Source organism: Sceloporus occidentalis, unplaced genomic scaffold (genome assembly GCF_023333645.1).
Source record: "Sceloporus occidentalis isolate IW3139 unplaced genomic scaffold, rSceOcc1.0.p SCAF_1, whole genome shotgun sequence".
NCBI lineage: Eukaryota > Metazoa > Chordata > Lepidosauria > Squamata > Phrynosomatidae > Sceloporus > Sceloporus occidentalis.
The window spans coordinates 223,520,832-223,546,923 of NW_028316981.1; the positions used below are offsets into that span (position 1 = coordinate 223,520,832).

Sequence of the window (26,092 nt, forward strand, 5' to 3'; positions counted from 1 at the left end):
ATTTCCAGTATGCTAAAATGCAGAGATGTGAATAGGGTAGCAGAAGTGAAAAGTAGACCCATTACTTCAGCCCATCCCTGTTCTAAATAAGATGACTGTATAGATATGCAACACCAAACCATGCAGCTGCTTTTCTCTGGAGATCATTGCTCTATTTGCATGTTTAAAGTATTTTTATTACTTCTCATGCTGCCAGGATTCCCAAGGCAATGAGCAGAAATTAGAATGTTATTTAAAACATTAAATACAAGCAGATATGAAATGCAAGTCCACAAAACAGAAATGCAAGTCCTCATCCCTGCTATTCATACACAGAGGACAGTGTGTGTTGGGGGGGGGTCTGTCTGTATCATCCCACAAATCAAAGATGTTAATGCTAAAACATAGGCAAAAGCAATTACATTTGCAAAATGTACCCAGTGGTAAAAAAATATATTACATATATTCTTTCTCAGCCCAGGACTTCTGGTAAAAGCAAGGAGGAGTTTGTTGGTTTGTGGTTGCAAAAACAGCCACTTTTTTATATAGGCTGTTCCAGGCTATTTTGCACTCTTGGCAAGGCTAACTACTAGCACCACCCCCCCCCCCAAATCACAGAATAGAATCATAGAATCATAGGATTGGGTGAGACCGCAAGGGCCATCCAGTCCAACCCCTTGCCATGCAGGAAATCTCAATCAAAGCATCCCCGACAGATGGCCATCCAACCTCTGTTTAAAGACCTCCAAGGAGGGAGACTCCACCGCTCTCCAATGAAGTGTGTTAAACAGATTTAAAAATGCTAACTTCAGTTTTTAAAAACAAAATGTCCTGTTAAAAAAAAATGAAACACACAAAACCTTAACTTTGGATTGCAAGAACAGGTAATACAACACTCTTTTGGAATCTTTACCAAATACAAAAGAAAATGATTTAACAAAATTGAAATATAATTCCAGCTTCAGTTTGGGAAGTATTTCCAAATAATCCTTTAAGGCTTGTGAAGGCAATGGCAAACCTCCTTTGAACCAATCTTGCCAAAAAAACCCCATGGGCGGGTCATAGACCGCCCATTTGGGGCGGTCTGCACCCGCCCCTTTCCCCGGTGTATCGGGGCCTCAGCTGCCAGAACGGCAGCTGCTGAGGCCCTGATCCGCCGCTTTTCAGGCTGTGGGGAAGCAGCAAAACACCGCTTCCCCGCAGCCTGAAAAGGGGTGTCCTTGGGGCTTCAAACCGCAAGGACACCCCGCGGCAGCGGGAAGAAGGAGAAAGGGGCGACTTGGCCCCTTTCTCCATTGCTTTGCTGGGCACAGCCGTCTGAAGGCTGCGCCCAGCAAAGCAAAGCACCACAGCAAACCAGGAAGGAGCTCCAAAATGGAGCTCCTTCCTGGTCCGCGGAAAGGGCGTCCTAGGTGCCCTGGCGTGGAGTGAGGACATCACGTCCGCGCCTCCCCGTGTAGAGGCGGCGCGGCTGTGACGTCCTCATGACGGCGGCCGTCTGGAATGGCCGCCGTCATTTTTTACATGCAGAGCGCGTATTAGGGTTAGGGAGGTGCGGAAGCACCGCACTTCCCTAACCCTAGTACGCGCTCTACGCGTACCTTCATGGCGGTTTGTAACCCGCCATGATAGGTTTCTTTAGGTTGCTGACTTAAAGGCACACAACACGCACCCAAAGATCTCTATTAAAGCTTCATATATACTACAGTGGACCCTTGTTATATGCTGGGGCTTGGTTCCAAGATCCCCCATGGATAACAAAATCCGTGGCTGCTCAAGTCCCATTAAATATAATGGCACAGCAAAATGGTGTCCCTTATAAAAATGGAAAATCAAGGTTTGATATTTGAAATTTATACTTTTTTTGAACATTTTCAAACTGTGGATGCTTGAATCCGGGTATAAAAAAATCCATGCACTGTATAAGAAGGACTGACTGTACTGTAAACAACACATGTTGCCAATTAAGAAGAATTAGAGGGGTGTCACTAAATTTAAAAAAATGTCACTGAATTTAAAAAAATAAAAATACGTCTAACAAGGATGAATAAAGAACAGCCTGTAGAAATGTTTCATTTGATTTTAATTATATTCTACAGCACTGTTGTGGTATTTATCTTAAAATAAAGTTTTTAAAAATGTCAGTTGCATTTTATAAGGGTTAAAAAAAAAACCTAATCTGTGTAAACCTGTACACCTCAAAGGTCAGTACTCTGCCTTTCTGCAGTCTGTGCCCCAAACGGCTGACCAGGTAGACTACCATAATTATAGCACCAGCCTAACTGTAGGGTTGGATGGCTGACAAATGGGTCATCCACATATATATATATATATATATATATATATATATATATATATCTGGGGCCAGAACTTGGAAGCTACTTTTTTGGATGCTAGTTCTCAGAATTTCCCAGGTTCTCTAGCTGGGAACTTTCTCACTTGTAGTAAAAGAAAAAGTGAGGGAGGGAGGTAATATTTTCAAACCCAGTTAGCAACGTTGTTAAAGCATGTTAAGTTCTCATGGTAGAATCTATTTCCCATGGACTTTTCTTTCTCTCTATTTATGGTTTAATTGCTACATGGCTGTGGTCACCATCTTTATAGTTTGTTTTGGAATAATCTTAATCACCAAACTAGATCATAATCACTCCTCCTTGAAATATTTTCCACTTGTGTGAAGAAAAGAAGTTTAAAGAGCTAGCTAATAAACTTCACTGGGATTGTAAATTCTGAAAAGATAAACATATCACAAAATGGGAAACCAGAGTGTATGGGATTTGTCAGTCCTTCATCTTACCCTTTGGAACACGCCAGAAGGATTTGTTCCAATGCCACAGCACCACGCTCACATAGGTACACAGCTACAATCCTTCTCGATACATTCTCAACATGCTAGACATGTGGCAGTTATTCATGTTAGTGGCAGAGAGCAGGAGTATCCCATGGTCCCCTCATGACCCACACATAAACTCCCTGTACCATTATCAACATATGGGAGAGGAATATAGACCTGGTTATTATTAAAGACAATTGAGGAGAGAAGGAAAATTGGGTGGTAGGCTTCCTCAGAGAGCCAACATGGTGTTGCGATTGAAAGTTGGATTAGGTCTTCAGGAGATCAGGGTTCAAATTTCTACTCAGCCATGGAAACCCACTGGGCGGCCTTGGGCAAGTCACACACTCTCTGCCCCAGAGGAAGGCCATGGCAAATCCCATCTGGTCAAATCTTGCCAACCAAACCCCATGATCTTGGGTCACCATAAGTCAGGCTTTAATGCAAAGAACAACAACAAAAAAGGCTTATTCAGGTTCCTAAAAGCTTATAGAGTCCTATAGAAGGGGTTAAGATAGAGAGGGAGTATGTACATCATAAGACTTTCAAACTCCCCTCATTAACTGGAGACTTTGGGGGGAAGGAAAGGAGAAAGAATGCCTTTGTCTTTTCTTCACTTCGGAATCTTGCCCTTTCCCTTCATACAGACAGGCCAAAATAAAGCTGCTTCGAGTAATTTTGGAGGTATGCTGTTTAAATGATGCATGTGTACTAAGAGTCTGGAAGGCACGTCAAAGCCACAATCGAGTCCTAAGGACTGGAGCGCAGCTTTGGCGCAACTTCCAGACTCTTAGTATGCATGCATCATTTAAACAGCATACAGTGGATCCTTTTTCTCCGCTGGGGTTTGGTTCCAGGAAGCCCCGTGAATAACAAAATCCATGTATGCTCAAGTCCCATTAAATACAATGGCATAGCAAAATGAATGAATGAAATTCTTTATTACGGTCAAAGACCAGCATCATAGCAAAATGGTGTCCCTTATATAAAATGGAAAAATCAATACTTGAAATTTATACTTTTTTAAAAATATTTTCAAGCCGTGGATGCTTGAATCCATGTGTTAAAAATCAGTGTATAAGGAGGGCCAGCTGTACCTCCAAAGTGATTCAAAACAGCCTTATTTTGGCCTGTCTGTATGGGGCCTTAGTGAAGGAAGATATCAGGAAAGTGGGAATTAACCCTCATGAAACCCCTCTTACCCATTTAGTAGCCATGGTTATGAATAATTCTTGTTCCAGAGTGGTTGAAACCCTCAGCAGGAACACTTTCAGGGCTCAGAGTGGGGAGCAAAATCTCCAGAGCCTGGATCTCTTCAGTGAAGGGACAAGAAATAATACTTTGGTGCTTTCGTGCTGGCCAATTGGCCGTAATAAAGTTATTACTTTGGTGCTTTACAGACCGCCCAAAAAGGGCGGTCTGCCGGCGCTGTCATTTGCTGCACAGAGGAGCCCCAGCGGCCAAACCGCATGACTCCTCCGCGCAACAAAAAGAAGTCGAAAAAAGTGGCTTCTTTTGGCGGTGTGCTTATGATGCCGCAAGGCGCCAATGGCGCACTTACGGCATCATAAGTGAGCTGTGACATGCGGACGCTAAGTGTCTGCGACGTCAAAATGGCGGTGCCCATGTGTATAGGGCGCCACCGTTTTGTACGTGCTCGGCGTCCGGAAGAGCACGTACTTTCCACCCATGCGGAACAGGCCATTAATTCTGCAGTTTCAGCATTCCAGAGAGTGGCTACAAAGTCTGTGGCTATATTTGGTTGGAGTGGGGCCGATTATGCAATTCCTATGTTGAGTGATCCTCAGCAATCTTCTGACTGGCAATTCTGTATTCATGTGGCCTGATTTGTTGCAGCTCTTGTTAATTTTATTATTATAAACAAAGTTGTGGTGAAAAGCTGAGATTCCACCTCAGCATTAGGAAGAACTTCCTGACAGTAAGAGCTGTTCAGCAGTGGAACTCACTCCCTCAGAGAGTGGTGGAGTCTCCCTCTTTGGAGGTTTTTAAACAGAGGCTGGATGTCCGTCTTTTGAGCGGGGGGTTGCTTTGATTCAGTTTTCCTACATGGCCGAAGGGGATTGGACTGGATGGTCCTTATGGTCTCTTCCAACTCTGTGATTCTACATTAGGCTTACACAAAGGTTGTACTTATCAAGCCACTTGGAGTCGTTCATCCAGGTATGCAACCAGTATGGTAGCTATATGGTAGTGATGATGAACCTTTTATAGACTGAGTGCCCAAACTGCAACCCAGACCCCGCTTATTTATTGCAAAGTGCCACATCCCTCTGGCTTTCTAGTATGGTATCAGTAAATCACAAATTGCATTTGTCTGGTTAGGGCAGCTGGGACTATAGAGGTGCAGTGTTCACTGGTGTGTTTTGCATGTTGGGGCAGTGAATGAGCTCTGAGTTTTATTGTGAACTTGAAGGGAACTATTCAGGGTGTTGAATCCAGTGGTGGCGAACCTATGGCACACGTGCCACAGGTGGCACTCAGAGCCCTCTCTGTGGACACGTGTGCCATCACTCCAGCACAGAGCTAGCCAGAGTTTGTTCCTGGAATGTCAGAGGGACTTGGCACTTCGCAATAAATAAGTGGGTTTTCGGTTGCAGTTTGGGTACTTGGTCTCTAAAAGGTTAACCATCATGCTGTTCCTAGCTTTGCAGGATTTATTATTATGTTTAATTATATTAGGATGTAGAAGGATTCCACAAGGGCAGACATGCAGAGCCTATACAGACTGCCCTGAAAGGCTGGCCTGTGAGTGGAGTTGGGGCGTTGCGTCCGTCCAGAAGACGCACACCCTGACTCCATCCACAGGGCACCATAATGCTGCATGCTGCTCCACACGGCATGCGGCATCATGGTGCTCCTCCAGCCCTGAGTCCAGATAATGCAGCACTGAAGGAGCACTATATGCAATGCTGAAGGTGGCTATGCTGCCCTTTCAAGGGCACAAAAAGGAGCTGCTTTTTGCAGCTCCTTTTTGCACCCTTGAAAGGCCGGATTGGGGCTGCACCGTGAAGTTGCTGCGGCCCGATCCAGCTAGGAAAGGGGCAGCATCCCACTGCTCCTAAGGAGCCGTCTGTTGAGCCCCTAGTCTCCCAGATACACTGGGAGGAGTGGGCTGGGGAGCTTTCTGGTAAGAGATGCACGACCTGGAAACTACTACATTCCCATCTGCAAAGCTGAAGACACACAAGGATTAAGATCAGCTAGACAGAAACTTCTCAAAAGATTTAAAATATTATCAAAAAACCTTGGATGGTCCATTCTGAACAGAGACTCCCCCCACCAAACTGGGTTGATGATTTATTACTCTTGAGTGAGTACAAACAATTTGCATTGTAAATATTTGAAGTGCATCCTCCATTGAGGAAAAAAACTGAACATGAAACAAAGAGCTTAGAGAAAATGATAAAACAGTACTCAAAAATTGAAGATTAAACTAAGTGCAATTTGAACTGGAAATAAGAAATAGAATTGGTGTCTTCAAGATTTAAACAATTAAAAGGAAGTTATATTTTAGAAAAGGAGAAATAAATATTGCCTCTGACAATAGACTTTGATCAGAAAATGATTTATATGACATCATAAACATGGCCTCCAAAAAAATGTCTAGAGTTGGACTAAACAAAACTGACCCTGTGCTCATTAAAATTAGAAAGTAATGGTGATTTAGAGAAGAAACTGGACTTGTTAATATTGGAGATTACAGGACAAGTAAATCATTTTAGAGAGTTTACTGAAAAACAGTTCAAAGAGATCACGGAGTCAGTTCAGAAACTCATGACCTTTATACCAAACATGAACAGGAGATCTCTGATAATGTGAAGGGAATGGACATTTTACAGCAGGATTTGGAAACAGCACAGGATAGAATTAAGATGATGGATGTAAAATCAAAGGAAACACTGGTTAAGAGCCATTCTAGAAGAGCTGATTGACTAAAAGCAGACAATCTTAAAAGCTTTGGTGGGTCTTATAAACAGCTTTGTTCAAGAACATGACAAGAAGGTGAAAGTATTATATAGGCAAAACTTTGCTTACTGTATGCATACAGGAAAAAATTCTAAGGAAAGTTAGAATTCATTTCACACATGTAAAATGAGATGTCAGTGATGAAATATTGAGAGCATACTTTAAGAAAGGTCTTAAAATAAATGAGAATGAAATAATTATGTTTAAAAAAATTCTCAAAACAATGCTGGGAAAAAACACACAGAGAATATAAATTCTTGGTGGGGGTGCTCAGAAAAAAAGATAGAACCTTTCACTGGATAGTCCCAGGGGGTTTTATAACCATTATGCAGATAAAAAAATATATTACAAACTCTTTGGAGAGAGTAAGAGATCTGTTCAAAATATTGAAGGACGAGGCCCTAGAAGGAGACCTTTAAACAGTTCAGAGGTTGTTAAGAAGAGATGGTCCCAAAATTTTGGGTATAATATCCTTAGAATCATAGAATCATAGAGTTGGAAGAGACCACAAGGGCCATCCAGTCCAACCCCCCGCCATGCAGGAACTCTCAATTAAAGCATCCCCGACAGATGGGCATCAAGCCTCTGTTTAAAGACCTCCAGGGAAGGAGATCCACCACTCTGCGAGGGAGTTGTTCCACAGTCGGACAGCCCTTACTGTCAGGAAGTTCCTTGTAATGTTGAGGTGGAATTTCTTTTCCTGTATCTTGCATCCATTGTTCCGGGTCCTGTTCTCTGGAGCAGCAGAAAACAAGCTTGCTCCCTCCTCAATATGACATCCCTTCAAATATTTAAACAGGGCTGTCATATCACCTCTTAACCTTCTCTTCTCCAGACTAAACAAGTCATTCCTCATAGGACATGGTTTCCAGGCCCTTAACCATTTTAGTCACCATTTAAATGTGGTCCAAAGATATAAATTTAACTTTGGGTAGTAATTGGAAAGAAAACCTGTATAAAATGATATATAGATGGTATCTAACACAAAATGAGCTGTTCAAAATGGTCAAGAATGTTTCATATCCTTTTTTTTATATGTTAATACAAAAGCCTCTAAAAGTAGATTTTGTATTGTTACCAGAAATGTTTAGGCCTTATGGATAAAGAACAGGATAGTAAATATGGATGATTTTTTCAACATATGACAACAGCAACAAGAATATTATTTACTCAAACTTGCTAATGGACTGAAGGACCGATGGTGGAAGGATGGATTGTTAAAGTTGCTAAATTATGGATTATTAAATTATGGTCAGATTAATGTGGGTTAAAAAAATAAGTCAGCTGAAGATGTTTTGAAAGAAAGTGGAATGTATATGCTGCCCTAATGGCATGGAAATCACTAGCCACCATTGCAGAGGTATATGGATTTGTGGATAGAACAGCTATGAGCATAGTGACCCCAGTACTATGCAAAATGGTAGTCTGTGAACTGTGCCAGTCTGAGAGCTGTTGGGTGCCACCACATGGCATGTCTCCAGGAAAGAATAAAATAGTCTTAATCAGAGTCAGTGGACACACATATAGTGCCAGTGTCTGGCACACTGGGGAAAAACATGCTGGTCCCCTACTTCAGATAGTTTAAGAAGCCCTAGTGTAGATGACTGGTCGCATATATCTGACTTGGCTGTCAGGCCAGAGGTAGAACAATTTAAATTCTGCTGAAAAATACCTGCAGGCATATAAAAGAGTAATGCACCTCATCAGAGTTTTCCACACAGACCAAAAGGCCTGGTTTCCTCCCGGCCTTGCATCACCTAGATCAGATGATATACAGGCTAAAAACCCCGGGACAGGATCAAACCTCATCCTGGCTGTCCAGATGCGGATCCAGAGGATGTGGCCTGACCCCAGGGTAAAGAGCCTTTACTCCAGGGTAATTAACCCCTGGTTTCCACTGAGTTTCTAGGAAACTCCACAGCAAAATTGGGCTGTTCAGATGGACCCGCCCCATGCTCTTTACCTTGTCAGCCGTTGCTCCAACTGAGAAGCCCCCACAGTCACCATGTCTGATGTGGAAACTGGGTGCCTGGCCATATGGGTGCAGCCAGGTTCTCCTTTCCAGATGGGGCAATGGGGGCTTTTCAGTCAGAGCAACAGTGTGCCAAGGAAAGGAGCACACATTGGTCCCTGGTCCTAGGTTGGCACAGGTATGGATGTGCAAATACCCGCCCATCCTTGCGCCAACCCAAGGACGAACCTGGTGAGCACTGGGGCCAGGAGAGCACTGGCTTGGCCATTGCATTCCTGGCTCATCTCCTCAGGCCCTCAGTGAGGCAGCTGATATACATGACCCACAGCCATTTAGGAGCAGTTGTAATGGCTGCTTTACCACAGCAATTTAAACGTGCAAATCCTCATTTTTGTTCACTTTAAAAAAAGGATTTCCATACTTGCATTTAGAAACCACATAGTTGTCTGCATTTTGCAGTACCGCAAGAACCTAACATGAAATAATATTGTTTCTAACTTTTTTCAGAGCTTACCGTGTCTAATATTGTAGGAAGAACAATGGTATTTTAGCAGGTGTGTGGTTATTTGTGAGATTCATTTCCCCAAAGAAGCATGCCTGGTGCCGGGATTGTTATCTCCCTGGCACTAGGTAAAGACTTTCTGATTGTCCCAGGGTTTAAATGTAGTTTAACGTGCTGTACTTTTGTATTTTGTCTCTTTTAAACAACCCTGAAAGCTTAGCTGAAAGGTGAGGAAATAAATGAAATCTAGATGACATGTCCCGTTATCACTGGCAATCACTGGCATGGATAAGTTGTAAGATATGATAAAAAGATTATGTGTGGTAGACCAGAGAGTTCATCTTACTGGGATGGGATATTTCAGGCTCCAGTGTTTTTGGAATTATTTAATTTTAATTGCATTTTTAGGGGTAGTATTTGTCCCCTGTGTTTACCTGCTGCTTCTTCCATGTTGTGTACTGCTTTGTATTCAATACACATCTACCATGAGAATTAGATTACCATTATGGTGATGGAGCAGCTGGGGCCAGTTTATTTCATGGTTTTGAATTCTACTCTGTCTCTTCAGACTGAATGAGGGTTTTGTGACAATAACTCAGGAATAGGTCAGTTTTGTCACTTTATATTTTCTTCTCTGGGAGGTGAACCATAGAAAATTTAGGAGAAGAATAGGATTTAAGAAGACATTAGTTAAGGAATTTATCCAATACCATCAGTACCTATTTTTCTCAGTTATATGTCTCCAAAATGGCCTGTTTTCCTCATCATATCCTGGAAAAAATATCTTTGTACTTTAAATTTATTCAATTAAGAGAGAGTGTGTGGGGTGGTGGTGGTGGTGGTGGTGGTGTATTAGTACAGTCACTATTCTATTTTTTTAATAGGGTGCATCTGCACTGGAGAAATAATCCAGGTTGATACCCATTTAACTGCCATGGCTCAGTGCTATGAAATCCTGGGATTTGTTGTGGCGCCAGAGTGCTTTGATAGAGAAGGCTAAATGTTTCCCAAAACTACAGTTCCTAGAATTCCATAGCATTGAACCAGGGCAGCTAAATTTGCATCAACGTGGATTATTTCTGTAGTGTGGATGCAGCCTCTGCGATACAGAATGTGAAATGACTTCTAAACAACACTTAATTTTAAGACCAAGACAGATGAAATTTTAAAATTGCATTCTAAGCTTGTAAAATACCTAAAACTACAATAGAATCAAACTAATCTAGCATGTATCTCAGTATTTATGAGCCACTGAAATGGCCCTTTGCACTTGACGGCCACTGTAGTTTGTTCAATATTTCATTTCGGTCTGTATAAGATAGTTGGCATGCAATGGTGTTTAATGTTTGACATTCGTAATTGGAACTTAGATGGCAGTGCTTGGTAATTGACAACTTCTTGTACTTAATATGTGACACCTGTCAAAACCCCAAACAATTAAGAGTCCGCCCAGTAAATCAAGAACATTGATAGAATTTTGAACTGATAGTTTTTGTCTGCTTATGCCTTCTGGTCCCAGGATAGGTGGGATGGAGGTTGGGAGGATATGTAAAAGGACAATAGGGTAGAGGCAAATAAAGTACCTATCAGCTGGTATTGGTGGAGAATTAGGACATCTGGTGGGATTTATTGCAGGAGAAACATTCAGTGATTTTCCTGCTGGAATATCACCTTCTAATAATGTCACCACAAGGCCCACTCCAGTTGGTGGGGTGAAGTAGTTCCCCTGTCCCTATGTGTGACATATGTTCATCTCAAGGAAACTGCAACAGTAATTGCACTTATTCAGTTGGCTTTAAAGGACTTTAGACAAATTTGTGGTAGATAACCCTACCAGTGGCCAGAAATCATGATGGCTGCATCCATGATGGCTTCAGGATAGGGATGGAAACAATATTCCAAAATGATTAAATAGCATTTTTTAAGACATGCTTTTTGAGTGGGGAGGAACCTTGAAGAGAACAATCTTCGACTGATTACAATGTTCACTGTGCCTGACTTATTCTGTGCAAAATTCACATATAGCTGTTTTAAGTTTTGTGTATTATTTTCATGGCATTATATTTCCAGTTTCTATGTATGGTTCTGAAAGCTGGACAGTGAAGAAAATGCATAGCAAGAAAATCAACCAATTCTAAATGTGGTGGTGGAGGAGAAGTCTACAGATACTGTGGTCTGCTAAATAGACAACGAAATGAGTCCTAGAGCAAATCAAATCTGAATTCTCTCTTGAAGCCAGGATGACTAAACTGAGACTGTCGTAATTTGGCCGTGAATCACTAGAAAAGATGAGGTAGTAGGGCAGGAGGAAGACCTCATGACAAATGAATAGACTCAGTCAAGGAAGCCATGGCCCTGAGTCTGCAAGACCTGAGCACGCCTGTTGACGATAGGATAATAACTGGAGGTTTCTCATTCATTGGATCACCATAAGTCAAAGTCAACTTTACAGCAGTTAACAACACAACAGCAATGCAGAAAATGCTGAACGTCAGCCATGTGTGAATTTTGCACAGAGTAAGTCCTGAACTGGGAATAGAACTTGAAACTGATCCTGTTTTTCAAGACTTTCTCACAACAAGAAAACTGGTAAAATTACTCATTGTTTTGTTCAAGAAAAAAATAGTGAATAATTATATCCCTGTTCCAGGATCAAAGTTGTCATAGCTATCAATCTCAGCTGTTGGGATACAGCACTGGCTGGTTGAGTTTTCCATAGTCATTTGACTGGCCATTTTAAGACAGAGCATCACAAATGGTGGATGTTTCCACCTGATTCAGCAGGGATAGTCTGTTTGCTCATTATATATTTATTTGTATGGTGTGAATGGCTGATGTGTGGGTATTTCTTTTGCAATAATCAGGTTTGTCTTCTTTAATTTAAAACATTAAAATAAAAATAACCCAACAAAACAGAAAACCAACTGTCTTAGTTGGTCACAGCTGAAATAACTAAGAGTCCTATGCCCACCTTCAAGAATAACAAATTAATTACAGCATGAGCTTTCTGGAACTATAACTGACTTTAGTAGGCACATAAAAGCATTGCCACGAATTCCAGGTATTTATACAATACACATAACCAGGATATTTATGTTATCAGGAATTAGGTTTATGAATGGCCAGTGTTATTAGTGTATTTGCCACTGTCAATACATTCTAATTTAAATTTCCTTCTGACCTCACTCACCATAATCCTATCCTAAACATATGTGTTTTACATATGAAAACTGAATTTCTGTGCACTATAATAGAAGGTCTGTCTGTGCATATGTGCCACTCTGTCTGTCTCTATCATCTGAAACTTGGTGTGGATACTAAAAGGATCCTGAGTGTGTGTTATTTTGTTTTTTTAATTGATTAATTAAAAACTAAGTTGCGGTAAGACATATCTTTGCAGTTAAACCAACATTTATTCTGTCATGAAACAACAGGATAAAGCCCGTGCGATAATCTTCTTAGTCGCTGTATTCCCTAGCTTAGGGCTGGAAGATATGGAGGATGGCAATGTCAAATCCCCTCTGAAGAATCATGCCAAGAAAACTCTGTGATAGGTTCACCTTGGGTTCGCCATAAGTCAGAAATCACTTGAAGGCACACAACAACAATTACCTAGTTGACAGAATTTTTCTTATATTCTAGTTATGCTTGTTTATGCTACTAAGTGGCCTAGATTTCCTGCTTTCATTTTCATAGAATCATGGAATTGTAGAGTTGGAAGAAACCACAAGGGCCACCCAGTCCAATTCCCTGCCATGCAGGAGCTCTCAATCAAAGCATCCCCAACAGATGGCCATCCAGTCTCTGTTTAAAGACCTCCAAGGAAGGAGACTCCACCACACTTGGAGGAAGGAGTGTGTTCCACTGTTGAACAGACCTTACTGTCAGGAAGTTCTTCCTAATGTTGAGGTTGAATCTCTTTTCCGGTCACTTGCATCCATTATTCCAGGTCCTATTCTCTGGAGCAGCAGAAAATAAGCTTGCTCCTTCCTCGATATGACATCCCTTCAAATTTTAAAAGAGAATAGCTCTCTTGCCTTTGTAGAAGTTGACCTATGAAGTAAATTAAACATTTACTATTCAACCCAACTGTTCTGTAAGGAACAAGCTGGCTATTACCTTTCTGTGCTTGGCCAATAAGTGAAGTCTTAGCTGTGATTTAGGGGCCCTTAGAAACTTACAGTTGTAGAGTGACCCATTGATCTCTGCACTGCACATATTCAGCCATGCTAAATACCATTTCTAATAAAGGAAAAAAACAGAGTGGCTTCTTCCACCACATTCATGCCATATCATTTCTGGTTGCTTTTTGGGTCTTGGATAGGATCTGATTGTTTGGAAGTGCATCCCTCCCCAACCCTGACTATATTGCCACATCTGCCTCAGGTGGGATTATGCTTTAAAAAACAAACAAACCAAAAAGCATGGTTTTCAGCTGATATTTTTGGGAGTGCTGAGGGCTGGATAGGGTCTCAAGGTCCATGCTGGACTCCCTCAAAGGTCTGCATGCAGCCTGTGAGCTTCGTGACTCCCACCACTGGCTTAAAGGGACACCTCTCACCTCTAAATGCTAGAACAGCCAAAGCATGTGCTATGGAAAGGCAAGGTTTTGTTATTTTGCAATTCAATTTGTCCAGCATTGGGAATAATAATAATAATAATAATAATAATAATAATATTTTATTTATATACCACTTTTCCATTGATCAAAGCGGTTTGACAACATCTAAAATCTTACAATATAAAAACATCAATACATTAAAAACACAGTAAACAATAAACCATATCTCATGCCAGCTCAACAGTGCTGTCAGGAGGAGGGGGAGAGCATTCAGGAGTCAGGGGTATGCCTGCTCGAAAAGGTGCGTTTTCAGCCCCTTCTTAAATTGGACTAAGGAGGTGGCCGAGCGGAGCTCGCCGGGGAGCGAGTTCCAGAGCTTGGGGGCTGAGGTAGAAAAGGCCCTCCTGGTGGTGATAGACAATCTAGCCTCCGGAACTGTTAACATTTGCTTCCCGGCTGATCTGAGTGTGCGGGGCGGAATGAAGTGAAAGCAGGAGGGTGATGGTGAAGATTCTCTTTCTGACTCACACTCCCTTTCAGTCTACATTTTGTCCTATATTCAGTTATCCAGGAGCTAACCACATTGAATTCAGGCACATATCGAATTGCACTGTTGTTATTTTAGAAAAAGAAAGTAATTATATGTCAAAAGTGGGAAGACTTTTGCCCATGGACAGAGACAATTGATCCTCGGCTCCAACTTTAAAAACAGAAGCCAGTTGCTTTTTCAGAGGAAAGGTATTCTGGAAAGGCATTATTATTTGCTTGTGCCTTTGCTTTTATTAACATAGTATCAATACTAGCACTGATAATTAGCTTTTTTACTAATTTAGCACTTGAAAAGTGTTAGTTTACAAAGCCTGTTTCCTACATTAGCTCAGTAATTGTTAAAGGCAGGGAGACCTAAGTCTGGTAAGTATGATTCTCGCTGTTTTGAAGTTGGAGGGTGGGCATTAAGCTGAGCTTTAGCACAGTTAGGTAATTTTTGCTATCTCAAACTGTGTTCCAACTTTATGGACTCCTCTAGGAAAGCTGTACCTGAAGAATACATGAGCTCAGTAAAGAAATAAGGTGATAAAGAAAAGAGATCAAAAGTATAATTGCCAGACTGAAACCTGTGGGAGCCCTCCTGTAGAAGATGGGTAAAAGTTGGGATTTTAGCAGGTGTAGGTTGTCACGCCAACCGGATAAGAAGCTACATCTGCTGAAATTCCTTCTTCTATGTAACCATTAAAGGTGCAGGAACCATCCCCAATTTTAGATCCGGCAAGCCTAGTCATAAGGGATGCGCAAAACACCTTGTGTTGCTGGCTCTGCACATCTCAATTATGTGCCAAAAATCTAAGAAAGTCTTCTGTTTCCTATCTGCAAGGCAACTTTTGAATGCATGTTTCCAAGTGGGAAATTTAATGTGTGCATCTCTGTTTTTGAATGTTGGTCAACCTTTGTATGACTCACCACATGGTTTGCATAATAAGCATAATATGCAGATGTCCCTGCCTTGATTTTGGGGAATAGAATGGAATATAGAATAGAAACAGAATGTAGCCACCTAAGAGAGGGAGATGGAAACTGCTAGTGCCTGACAAACATTGGGGAAAGATTTTGTGAGCTGTTCTTGTTTGGTGCAGCTTATCTCATACAACAAAGACCCTGCCTGGTTAACTAAAAGCTGTGAGAGCCCATGCTATTGAGCTACACAAGACTCTATAGATTCTGAAAAAAGTATGGGGCAGCCTGGAGGAGCTTAGCTGATCTGCTCATTGCTCTTCTCATGCCAAGCCCACTATAGAGAAATTAAAGAGTTGCTAACCCATGGTCAGGAATGACACATTGGAAAAGACAATGTGTTATGAAAAGTGGAGGGATGTAGAAAGAGAGGAGAACCACATGCTAGGTGGATGGACTCTATTAAGGAGGTCATGGGTATGAAATTGCAGGACCTCAGCAGTGCAGTGTAGGACACAGAGGCTTGGAGATGTCTCATCCACAGGGTCACCGTGAGACAGGATTGACTCGAGGGTCATTAACAACAACACCAAAACCCATGTGCAGCTGGCATAGGCTGCTGGTATGGATAAACAAAAAGACCGGCACGTAAGAGGTAACAGAGAGAAAAAGAGAAGGAACTCTGGGATGAGATAACAAGTATGGAACCTAGGTTAAGCTGGCTACTTTTGCTAATGCTATAATAAGCTTGTTAACCTGGAAAATGCCCAAGGATTCTTTGTTGGTGCCCCAGAAGATATTGTGTCTCTGTTTTCCAAATGCTGCTGCAGAAACCAACACACTGAGTCCCCCATATTAGGCATCAACTGTGCTCATTAGTAGCCCATCTGGTAATTGAGGAGTGAAATTACTTGAACTTTACGTAAAGCTTGAAGTGGGCAACCTTGGGACATCAGGATGTGAGGTTATTTTTCCTGCCTGCTGGCTGCTTGGATGCTGTGCTTGAGATTGTTTTGTCTTCAGTGGGATATGGATAATCAAACCTCTCTAATAGTGTTTGGAGACGTATGGGTGGAAGCGGATGCAGTGTACAGGGGGACCACGTCGTTTATTGATAGGCCAGATAGAGCAGCCAGCTGGCTGTTAAGTATTCAGCAAAGTGGTGCAAAACCCCGCAAGTGTAATCAGGCCTTTGCCAGGCAGAAAAGCTAAGGCTGTTTTATTATGCTTCATTTGGTTTGCAGGAAGTGTGAAAATAAAACCGACACTGTTTTTTTTTATTATTATTATTAAAAATGCCTCTCCTACTTGTTCTCTTCTGCTTGAACAACTATGGTTGCATCCACACTCCAGAAATAATCCAGTTTGAAACTGCTTTAACTACCAGGGTTCAATGCTATGGAATTCTGATAGTTGTAGTTTGTTGTGGCACCAACAAACCTAAATTGCTTCAAATTAATTTTTATATAGGGGGATTAATTAATTAGTTCAATGAAAGTGCCATGGTAACATCTGTCTTTTTGCGTTTTTTTAAAACCACATCTGAGGAACCAGATTCCAGAATGCAATTTAAAATATATTTTATTAATACAGTAAAAGGGGTTACAACATTCACACAAAGCACATACTCACACACACAAGCAAGAGCTAACAAATTAAAGGTAGGTTAAATAGGATAGAGATTAAAACATGGGGACCATATTTGCCAATGCAGAAACCAGAAGTCCAGTTCAGAGAGAGAACTGCAGAGAAGGTGGAGTCAGAATGCTAGCAATTCGGAGGAGTCTTGGTAAAATCATGTCTTCTGACTTCACCCAAGGCTGAGTAGTCCAGGTAAAATCATGGCTTCTGACTTTGTCCAAGGTTGAAAACAAAGAGTAAATGGCACTCCTTTATACTTTTTCACTTTGTGCGCAGGTCTTGGGAACCTCAAAGGTGGAAATTTCCATGGAGAAGAAAGAGCAAACCCTTGTGCCATAAGGTTAATCCATCCTAATCAAAGAAGAGACAGATCCATATGGCTTGTCTCTTTGATGCCCAGATGGTGACAAAAGGCAGAGCCATCTATGCCTCTGATTGGAACAGAATAGATGTGAATTTTAAAGGATATCTTTCTGACTATGTGCCCTTAGCGCTTTCTGGCTGAACCACATCAGGCGCTTTCCAGGCAGGAAAGGTACCCCTTTCAGGACAGAGTTTGATATCAAAGTTCATTTTAAGGGAAAAAGAGGCTATTGAGGTAGTAATAGTTCTTTGACAGAGAAGGCTAAATGCCCCACAAAGCTATGGTTTCCAGAATTCTCTAGCTATGAGGAGTCCTGGAACCAAACCTCAGTGGATACTAAGAGCCCACTGTAGTCAGGATGGCATGCAAATCTCGTATGCATAAATATCAGGGAATGTGATAGAAGTGATGAAGTTCTCAAGCTTGGCAATGGACTGAATGAGAGTTAATAAATGGATGTACGGAGAAGATGTACAGGTGGTACATCAGCCCAGGCTGCTGGTGGATAGATGTACTGGGTGGGATTGCACTCCCCCTAAACAGTAGTAGATTCAGCTTATGAATACAAGAAGATCCCTCATACAGTTAGTTAGTCCCGAATATTTTTCTATGCAGAAGACCATCCAGTATAATTTTGTTTACTTTTCCACACAGGTGCCACCCATACTTCTGGATAAGCAGTTTTCGGAATTTACACCGGACATTACTCCCATTATCCTGGCTGCCCATACAAACAATTATGAGATCATAAAACTTTTAGTTCAGAAGGGTGTTTCTGTCCCAAGACCTCATGAAGTCCGCTGTAACTGTGTGGAGTGTGTCTCCAGCTCAGATGTGGACAGCCTTCGCCATTCCCGATCCAGGCTGAATATCTACCGAGCCCTTGCCAGCCCATCTTTGATTGCCCTGTCCAGCGAGGATCCTTTTCTTACAGCTTTCCAGTTAAGCTGGGAACTTCAAGAGCTGAGCAAAGTGGAAAATGAGTTTAAATCTGAATATGAGGAACTCTCCCAGCAATGTAAGCAGTTTGCAAAAGACCTCTTGGATCAGACCCGGAGTTCCAGGGAACTGGAAATTATTCTTAACTACAGAGACGATAACAGCCTCATAGAAGAACAGAATGTTAATGATCTGGCAAGATTGAAGCTGGCTATTAAATACCGCCAGAAAGAGGTAGGTGTGCAGGATAATATTTTTGCTGAATTAGAGTGTGAGACAGTGGTTGATGAAAAGTAATATACGTGTGAAACAAGATAAAATGGTGCTTGAATCTTTGGTTCTACACTATATTTCATTTTAATTGATTGAACATAATAGGTTATTATGATATAATGATAACAGAAAGTGTAAAAACTGCAGTCAACATGGCTTCCAGTGGTGCTGGTGGTTGTGTCTTCAACTGAAATAGATAACTTTGGTGGATTAGGGTGAGATTGAGCTCTTTGGAGCATTTTCCAGTTCATTAACATCTTAAAATTCATGAACAGGCAACAGTGTGAGTTATTTCAAACAGCTGATTCATCTAAATGTGGGTGGGTGCCTTCATAATGATGTAACAATAATTGTTAAAAAAAACTTAAGATACAAAAATCTGTCAGTTGGCAATACTTTTTTTATATTTAAAAATATATAAAAAATCTGGTATAAGCTTGGAACATTTCTGTCCTGTATTATTCTTGAACCAGTCACAATGATCCAATATTTCTATAAGAACAACACTGAAATTGCAACATTGCCTTGTAAAATAGCTTCCAGGGCTAAAGGATTACATGCACAATCTGAATCTAGTATTTGTTTCTGAAGCTGAAATCTTATGTGTATTTTAAATGGCAACATTTCCCAGAGATCTTAGCTATGCAGAACTCAGTATTTCAAGTAGCATTAGATTTCCACATAAATCTGTAACAAGGTTTTCCAAGACTTCAGTACAAAAGGCCAGCATCTCTTGTCACAGAGTCATATGGGGAAGTATCCCCACAGTGTATTTAAACAAATGAACACAGATGACCTTGTGTTCGTGTTGTAAACGTGAAGCATCAGCACAAATTAAATTTCCTGATATCTTATGGTGACTTCTATGTCAGAGAAGCCAGAAACCAAGCATGTTCAAAAATATAGATTTAAATTCAAATGTAAACGTGTGGGGCATAATGTCTGAAACTCTGTGGCTTGGCATCTGTTAATTTTTTAATTTGATTCACAATACATATGGAAGAGGAGAATATGGAACCCACATTTCTGAAAGACATCACTGTTCCTCTCACTGCCTCTAACCCTAGAGCACATGCTCATGCCAGATACTTCTAACTCCACATCTAACTCATAAGAGTTGTGCCAGTGTGTCAACAAAGAAGAGGAAGGAAATTTAGATCAGACCTTGTTCTTTCCAGGATTCTGTCTTCTCCCATCTCCTTTATGGAAGACAGAGGTGGAATATGAATCAGGCCTACTGGTGCATTGGTTGTTTTATACTGGTATCTAGGAGAGCTTTGAGCTAGGAGTGGTAGTGAGCAGATGGGTGTTTTTAAAAGGAGAACTGGAAGATGCTCTCCATGGGTGGCTCCGGTTGTGGTACAGAGTGATTCATGAGCAAATACTCATCCAGAATTTATTCCTAGCAACTAATAGTCACTGTGATGGTTCTCTTTTCCTTTTTTTTTTATCACAATGCACAATAAACACTGATGGCTCTAGATTCCATCTGTTTATGATTGTGATTGTCACAATATTCTGTGATCTTACAGGAAGATTATTAGTTGACTGGGGAGGTGTGTCTGTTATAGCTGCGATGTAAATTAAAACTTGGGTCATCTTTTTTTCTTTATATGATCAAAGGAACCTGTTTGTATGTTTTTAGCTGCACATTAACAACTAATTATTAGTTATTTTGCATATTATTATGCACATTAATAACTAACTAAGATTAATAATAATAATCACATAGATATGTATATAGTAAATACAGTATCAACATAATACAAACGTAATCTTCTGATATTATGTTTATCAAAATGATTGATACATCACATACTTTGAATGATTTCAAAGAAGTTTTTCATTTTGAGACCTCCCTCTGAATTACTTGGCTACTTAATCTACTAACAGCATCTCATCTAACCTTGCTGAGTTTTAAGCCATTTATTTGTTCTTCATGTTCATAACGGAACATAGTCCATGAACATAACATGAACATAGAACATTACTAGTATTTGCGTTATCTTTTGTTTTCTTTATGTGATCAAAGGAACCTGATCGTACATTTTTTACAAACAAAATCATCAGCACATGTAAATATGTTTAAGAGAGTTTCTCTAAATTTTAGGGACCTAGGTTCATCTTTTCAGCAAAGCCTTCATACATATAATGTTTCTTCTCCCTTGAGACGGTTGGTCTCCTGTTCTTCCATTGATTTCAGTGTTCAGACATTTGACCTATCCTTGCTGTGCTTTCACATCATGATATTTGTGGACACTTGGCATGTTGTGATTTATGAACTGATCACTTCTAACAAGCTATGGTTTATTAGCCAGCCACAAACAGCATTCTGAGCTTGTATTATGTTGCTGGCTCACAACCTGTAGTTTGTTTAAACCATGATTTGTTGTGGCATGCAAATGAACAGCTGTAGATTATCCCTGGCTTGTTTCCCCAGGTCCCCAGCCTGAAACAGGATCTGACAAAAAGATACAGGAGATGAACAAACCAGAAATGGAGAAAACAAGCTATAGGCGCGTTACAGACCGCCTAAAAGCGGTGGTCTGCCGGCGCTGCCGGTTGCTCCACGAGGGAGCTGCAGCGGCCAAACCGTGCGCCTCCCTCGTGGAGCAAAAAGAAGCCCCAAAATGGTGCTTCTTTTCTCGGCATGCTAATGACACCGCAAGGCGCTAATGGCGCACTCACGACGTCATTAGCGCCTCACGACGTCCGGACACTATGCATCCACGACGTCAAGATGGTGGCGCCTGTGTGGACGGGCGCTGCCATTTTGTACGGACCCAGTCCGTACTAGGGTTAGGGGCATCAGGAACTGATGCCCCTTCCTAACCCTAGTACGTCCTGGGGACATACTATACACCCATCCAGAATGGGCCATAGCTAATTGAGGTCATCTATTGTGTGGTTTGTGGCTTAAGCAACAAACCATAGTGAGAAAAAGCCATGGTTTATTGAGACATGTAGATGGGCCTAATATGTGTAATTAATGTTTCAAGCCCTTCCAAAGGCCAAGCTACACATTGTCTGGCTGTCTAATCACATTGACGCAGTGGCTGCCAGTGTGTTCAGAAACTGGGGGGATGAAGCAGAAAATCACAGCTTCCTAGTCTCTTACTGTTTTGAACACTTCCTACTCTTTGTTTTGAATAGATTGGTAGCCTCCTGCTCCTGCATGTCTGTTTTTTAAAAGTTGGGTGATAATCTATGGGCTTTTTGCACAACATACTAGTTTAACTTGTTAGCATTCATCTGTTATTTAATGTGTTGTATATTAAGCTAAGTGCCACAGAGAATTGGTAGAAGCCTAACAAGTAAGTGCAAGAATACATTCTCAGCTGCTCCAGCATTGGTTGACATTTTGATGATTTTTCCCTTGTCCTGTACCATAATAGAAGCCTTTCCACAGACAACACTGTTTAGTGCTCCTCTCCAGCTGTGCTGGCTAACTGTTCAATGGTTGCCATTTTCTCAGGTGCTTACAAAAAATCATGAAGATAAACAATGGTAGCTCTTTGCTGTTTAGGAATCTGGGTTTGGTAATCCATTTCATAGCCCATGGCCATTTTGGAACAGTTCTGGCTCCATGTTTTGGGGGATCCCTGCTGGCTTACTTGCAATTTAGAGGACAGGCTGATCTCTCCCCATGGCGGTAATTAGGCATTTTGGAACTTTGTCATGCCATGGTTTGTCATGATGTGATAACATAGTCAGTGGCACGGTAAGGATATGTATGAACACAGAAAACTACATGGGACCACTGACTCAATGATCTTGGTCACTCTCCCAAGGTCAGCATAGTGGAATGAAGTCTGCTGAACTGAAGCATGCCTGGGAGTTTATACTCATATTTTAAGGTTGCTGTGAATCCTGCCTGCCCTATCACAAGCAAGCAAGGTAGCAGTCAACAGTAGCAGCAGCTGTGGTGATGATGATGATGATGATGATGATGATGATGATGATGATGATGTGATGATGTCGATGATGTCGATGATGATGATGATGATGATGATGATGATGATGATGATGATGATGATGATGATGATAGCAGCAGTGGGAATAGGCCCTACTGAGCCATGGGACCCTAGTATTTGCCCCAGTGTGCTGTGGGCTGGTGATGGGCCTAACTTGGAAGGCAAAGGACTGGGCTTCATGAAAAGCCAATCTATAGGCACATTCAGCATTCAGGAGGAGGCCGTGGATTGAGAAAGGGTGTTAACAACCATTTGAGAACTTTGCATTGACCAAAAAACAGTTCTTACTCACTGTTATATTAAATTGGCTTCCTTGAACTAAATCAGCTAGGGAAGAATATCTGGCATATTTCCCTCTATGCTTAATAGCTATAACACACATGTGCTTAATTGTCCTTTAAATAATAATAATAATAATAAATAGGATTTATTTATATGCAGCCCAATCACTGAGAATCCAGGCAGCTTACAACAGAGGGAATAATAGATGGTTCCCTGCCCTCAGGCTTACAATCTAAAAAGACACAACACAAAAGGAGAAGGGAATGGTGGGGAGGGGAGGGGATCAGATCCAGCATTCCTCTCTCCCTCTGAGGCCTGGACCAAGGCAGATGGACTGGAGGGAGGGCTCTTTTTCTTAATCAAGGCTGGGCCCGATGGCGTTGGGCCTGCCCTTTCACTCCCTCCCAGGCCAGAAGATGACACTTGGAAGGAGGGAGGGGAGGGCTCTTATTATTAAAGCAATACATCCTTGACCAAGGGCAGTAGTACAACAGGTCCAGGTGAATCATCTTTGTTTTGTATATTTTTGTGTAAAATGTCTAGAAGGGCAGTTAGAGCTGCCGCCCAGCATTTCTTGCTTAAAGCAGTTGCCTCATTCTGCCTAACAGTAGAGCCAGCCCTAGAGTTGCACCCATATCATTACAGCACCCATCAGAAGAGCATCACTACCATCACTACTGCATCTCAGTTCACAAAAGCCCACCTGATTTGTGTGTGCAAGGATCATAGAACAGAATCATAGAATCTTAGAGTTGGAAGAGACCACAAGGGCCATCCAATGCGTCCCCCCTGCCATGCAGGAACTCACAGTTAAAGCATGCCTGACAGATGGCCATCCAGCCACTGCTTAAAGACCTCCAAAAAAGGAGACTCCGCCACTCTGTGAGGAAGTGTGTTCCACTGTTGAACAGCTCTTACTGTCAGGATGTTCTTAATGTTAAGGTGGAATCTCTTTTCCTGTAGCTTGCATCCATCATTCTGTGTTCTCGTCTCTGGAACAACAAAAAGCAAGCATGCTCCATCCTCTATATGACACCCCTTCAAATGCTTAAACAGGGCTATCACATCACCTCTTAACCTTATCTTCTCAAGTCTAAACATGCCCAGCTCCCTAAGTTTCTCCTCACAGGGCTTGATGGTTTCCAGACCCTTCACCATTTTGGTTGCCCCCCTTTGGATGTGCTCCAATTTGTCAACATACTTTTTGAATTGTGGTGCCCAGAACTGGACACTTATTCCAGGTGTGGCCTGATAGAATAGAGTGGCACTATTACTTTCCTCGATCTACAGACTATACTTCTATTGATGCAGCCTAAAATAGCATTAGCCTTGTTAGCTGCTGCATCACACTATTGACTCATTTTCAACATGCAATCTACTAGGACTCCTAGATCCCTTTCACAGTTTCAGTCAGCCAGGTGTCCCCCATCCTGTATCTATGCATTTCATTTTTTTCTACCGAAGTCCAGTATCATTTCTTCCTGTTGACATTCATTTTGTTAGCTTTGGCCCAGCTTTCTAGTCTATTCAGGTCTTTTTGAATTTTGATCCTGTCCTCTGAGGTATTAGCTACTCCTCCTAATTTGGTGTCATCTGCAAATTTGATAAGTATGCTCCCAATTCTGTCATCCAGATCATTGAGAAAGATGTTGAATAGCACTGGACGCAGGAAAGACTCCTGTAGCAACCCACTGGTCACTTCTCTCCAGGATGAAGAAGATGAAGAGGAGCCATTGTTGAGCACCCTTTGGGTTCGGCCAGTTAGCCAATTAAAAAATTCACCTTACAGTTGCATAGCACACATTTTACTAGCTTGTTTGCAAGAATATCATGCGGGACCTTGTCAAATACCTTATTGAAATCCAGATATGATATATCTACAGCATTCCCTTTGTCTACCAAGCTGGTAATTTGATCAAGAAAGGAGACCAGATTAATCTGGCATGACTTGTTTCTCTGAAACCCCTGTTGACTTTTTGTGATTATGGAATTGCCATCTAGATGTTCACAGACTCTTTGTTTAATGATCTGCTCTAGAATCTTTCCTGGTATAGATGTTAGACTAACTGGACGATAATTGTTGGAATCCTCTTTTTCCCCCTTTTTGAAGATGGGGACAATGTTTGCCCTCCTCCAGTCTGTTGGGACTTCTCCTGTTCTCCAGGAGTTCTCAAAGATTATTGCCAATGGCTCCGATATTACATTTGCCAGTTCTTTTAATACTCTTGGATGTAGTTCATCTGGTCCTGGAGACTTATATTCATTTTGATTAACCAGGTAGTTCTGTACTTCCTCTTTTCTATTATGTGCTGCATTTCTCCTATTTTGTCCTCTGCTCCATTTTCCTCAGGTTGAGCATCCTTTGCCTTTTCTGAGAACACGGAGGCAAAGAAGGTATTGAGTAATTCTGCTTTTTCTCTCTGTCCCCTGTTAGTATTTCATGATCTTCTCCACGTAGTGTCCTTACCATTTCCTTCTTCTTCGTTTTGCTAATGACATACCCCCCCAAAGCCCTTTTATTATTCTTAACATCTCTAGCAAACCTGAGCTCCTTCTGTGCTTTGCTTTTCTGACTTTGCCCCTACATTTGATAGCTATTTGTCTGCATTTCTTCTTGGTGATTCCCCCCCTTTTCCATTTCTTATACATGTCCCCATTTAAAACTTAGCTCAGTTGAAAGTTCCTTAGTCATCCATCCTGGTTTCTTGAGACACCTCCCATTTTTCCTCCTCATTGGAACTGTTTGAAATTGTGCCTGCTTGACAAGTCTTATCAGCCTCTCTGTCACATCACGTGTCTTTGCTCCAGGGAGACAACACACCTCCCAAGACATCTTGTCAGGCCCACAAACCACTGCTTTGGTACCCCTCAGCAAGGAGTCCCCCACCATGACCACACGCCTCCTTCGAGACTTAGCAGCAACTATTCCCTGTGGTGGTACTCTCAGTCTCCCTTGCTCTGTCCCTGATGTCTGTCCTTGCTGCTCTTCCTCATCATCCCTGATTCTGTAGCTGCAAGCTTCCTGGTTTCCTTACTTCTGTGTGTGACACTCCTCCAACCATCTACCTTCCCAGCAACTTCCTCTGTGTGTTTCTGGTCCTCTGTCCAAGACCATCCAGTCCATTATGTCCAGGAAAACTTCTTGTTTCCTAAAATGCTGAAGTGTAGATACCTGGGCCTCTAGTTGCTGGACTTTCTCTTCAAAGAGAGCTACCAACCTGCACTTGGTCAGGTGAAGTTCCCCACATCCCTAAGCAAGAAGACAAATATCCCATACATGTTGCAGGTGACTGCAGCAGGTCTCTCTGTGTCCATACTGAGAAGTCTTAAGGAGGC

The 26,092-nt window shown here is 41.7% G+C and overlaps 1 protein-coding gene across 3 annotated transcripts in view; it reads left to right on the forward strand.

Annotated features, from left to right (window-relative positions):
- Positions 1–26,092, forward strand: part of TRPC4 (transient receptor potential cation channel subfamily C member 4) — a 187,924-nt gene that overhangs the window by 99,527 nt on the left and 62,305 nt on the right. For 2 of the 3 annotated variants that reach the window (XM_089511493.1, XM_089511485.1), the window contains exon 3: positions 17,943–18,461. In XM_089511493.1, coding sequence (XP_089367619.1) covers positions 17,943–18,461 — 519 coding nt within the window. Of the gene's footprint in view, positions 1–17,942; positions 18,462–26,092 lie in introns of those variants that run through there. The other variant, XM_089511512.1, reaches the window with a different exon arrangement.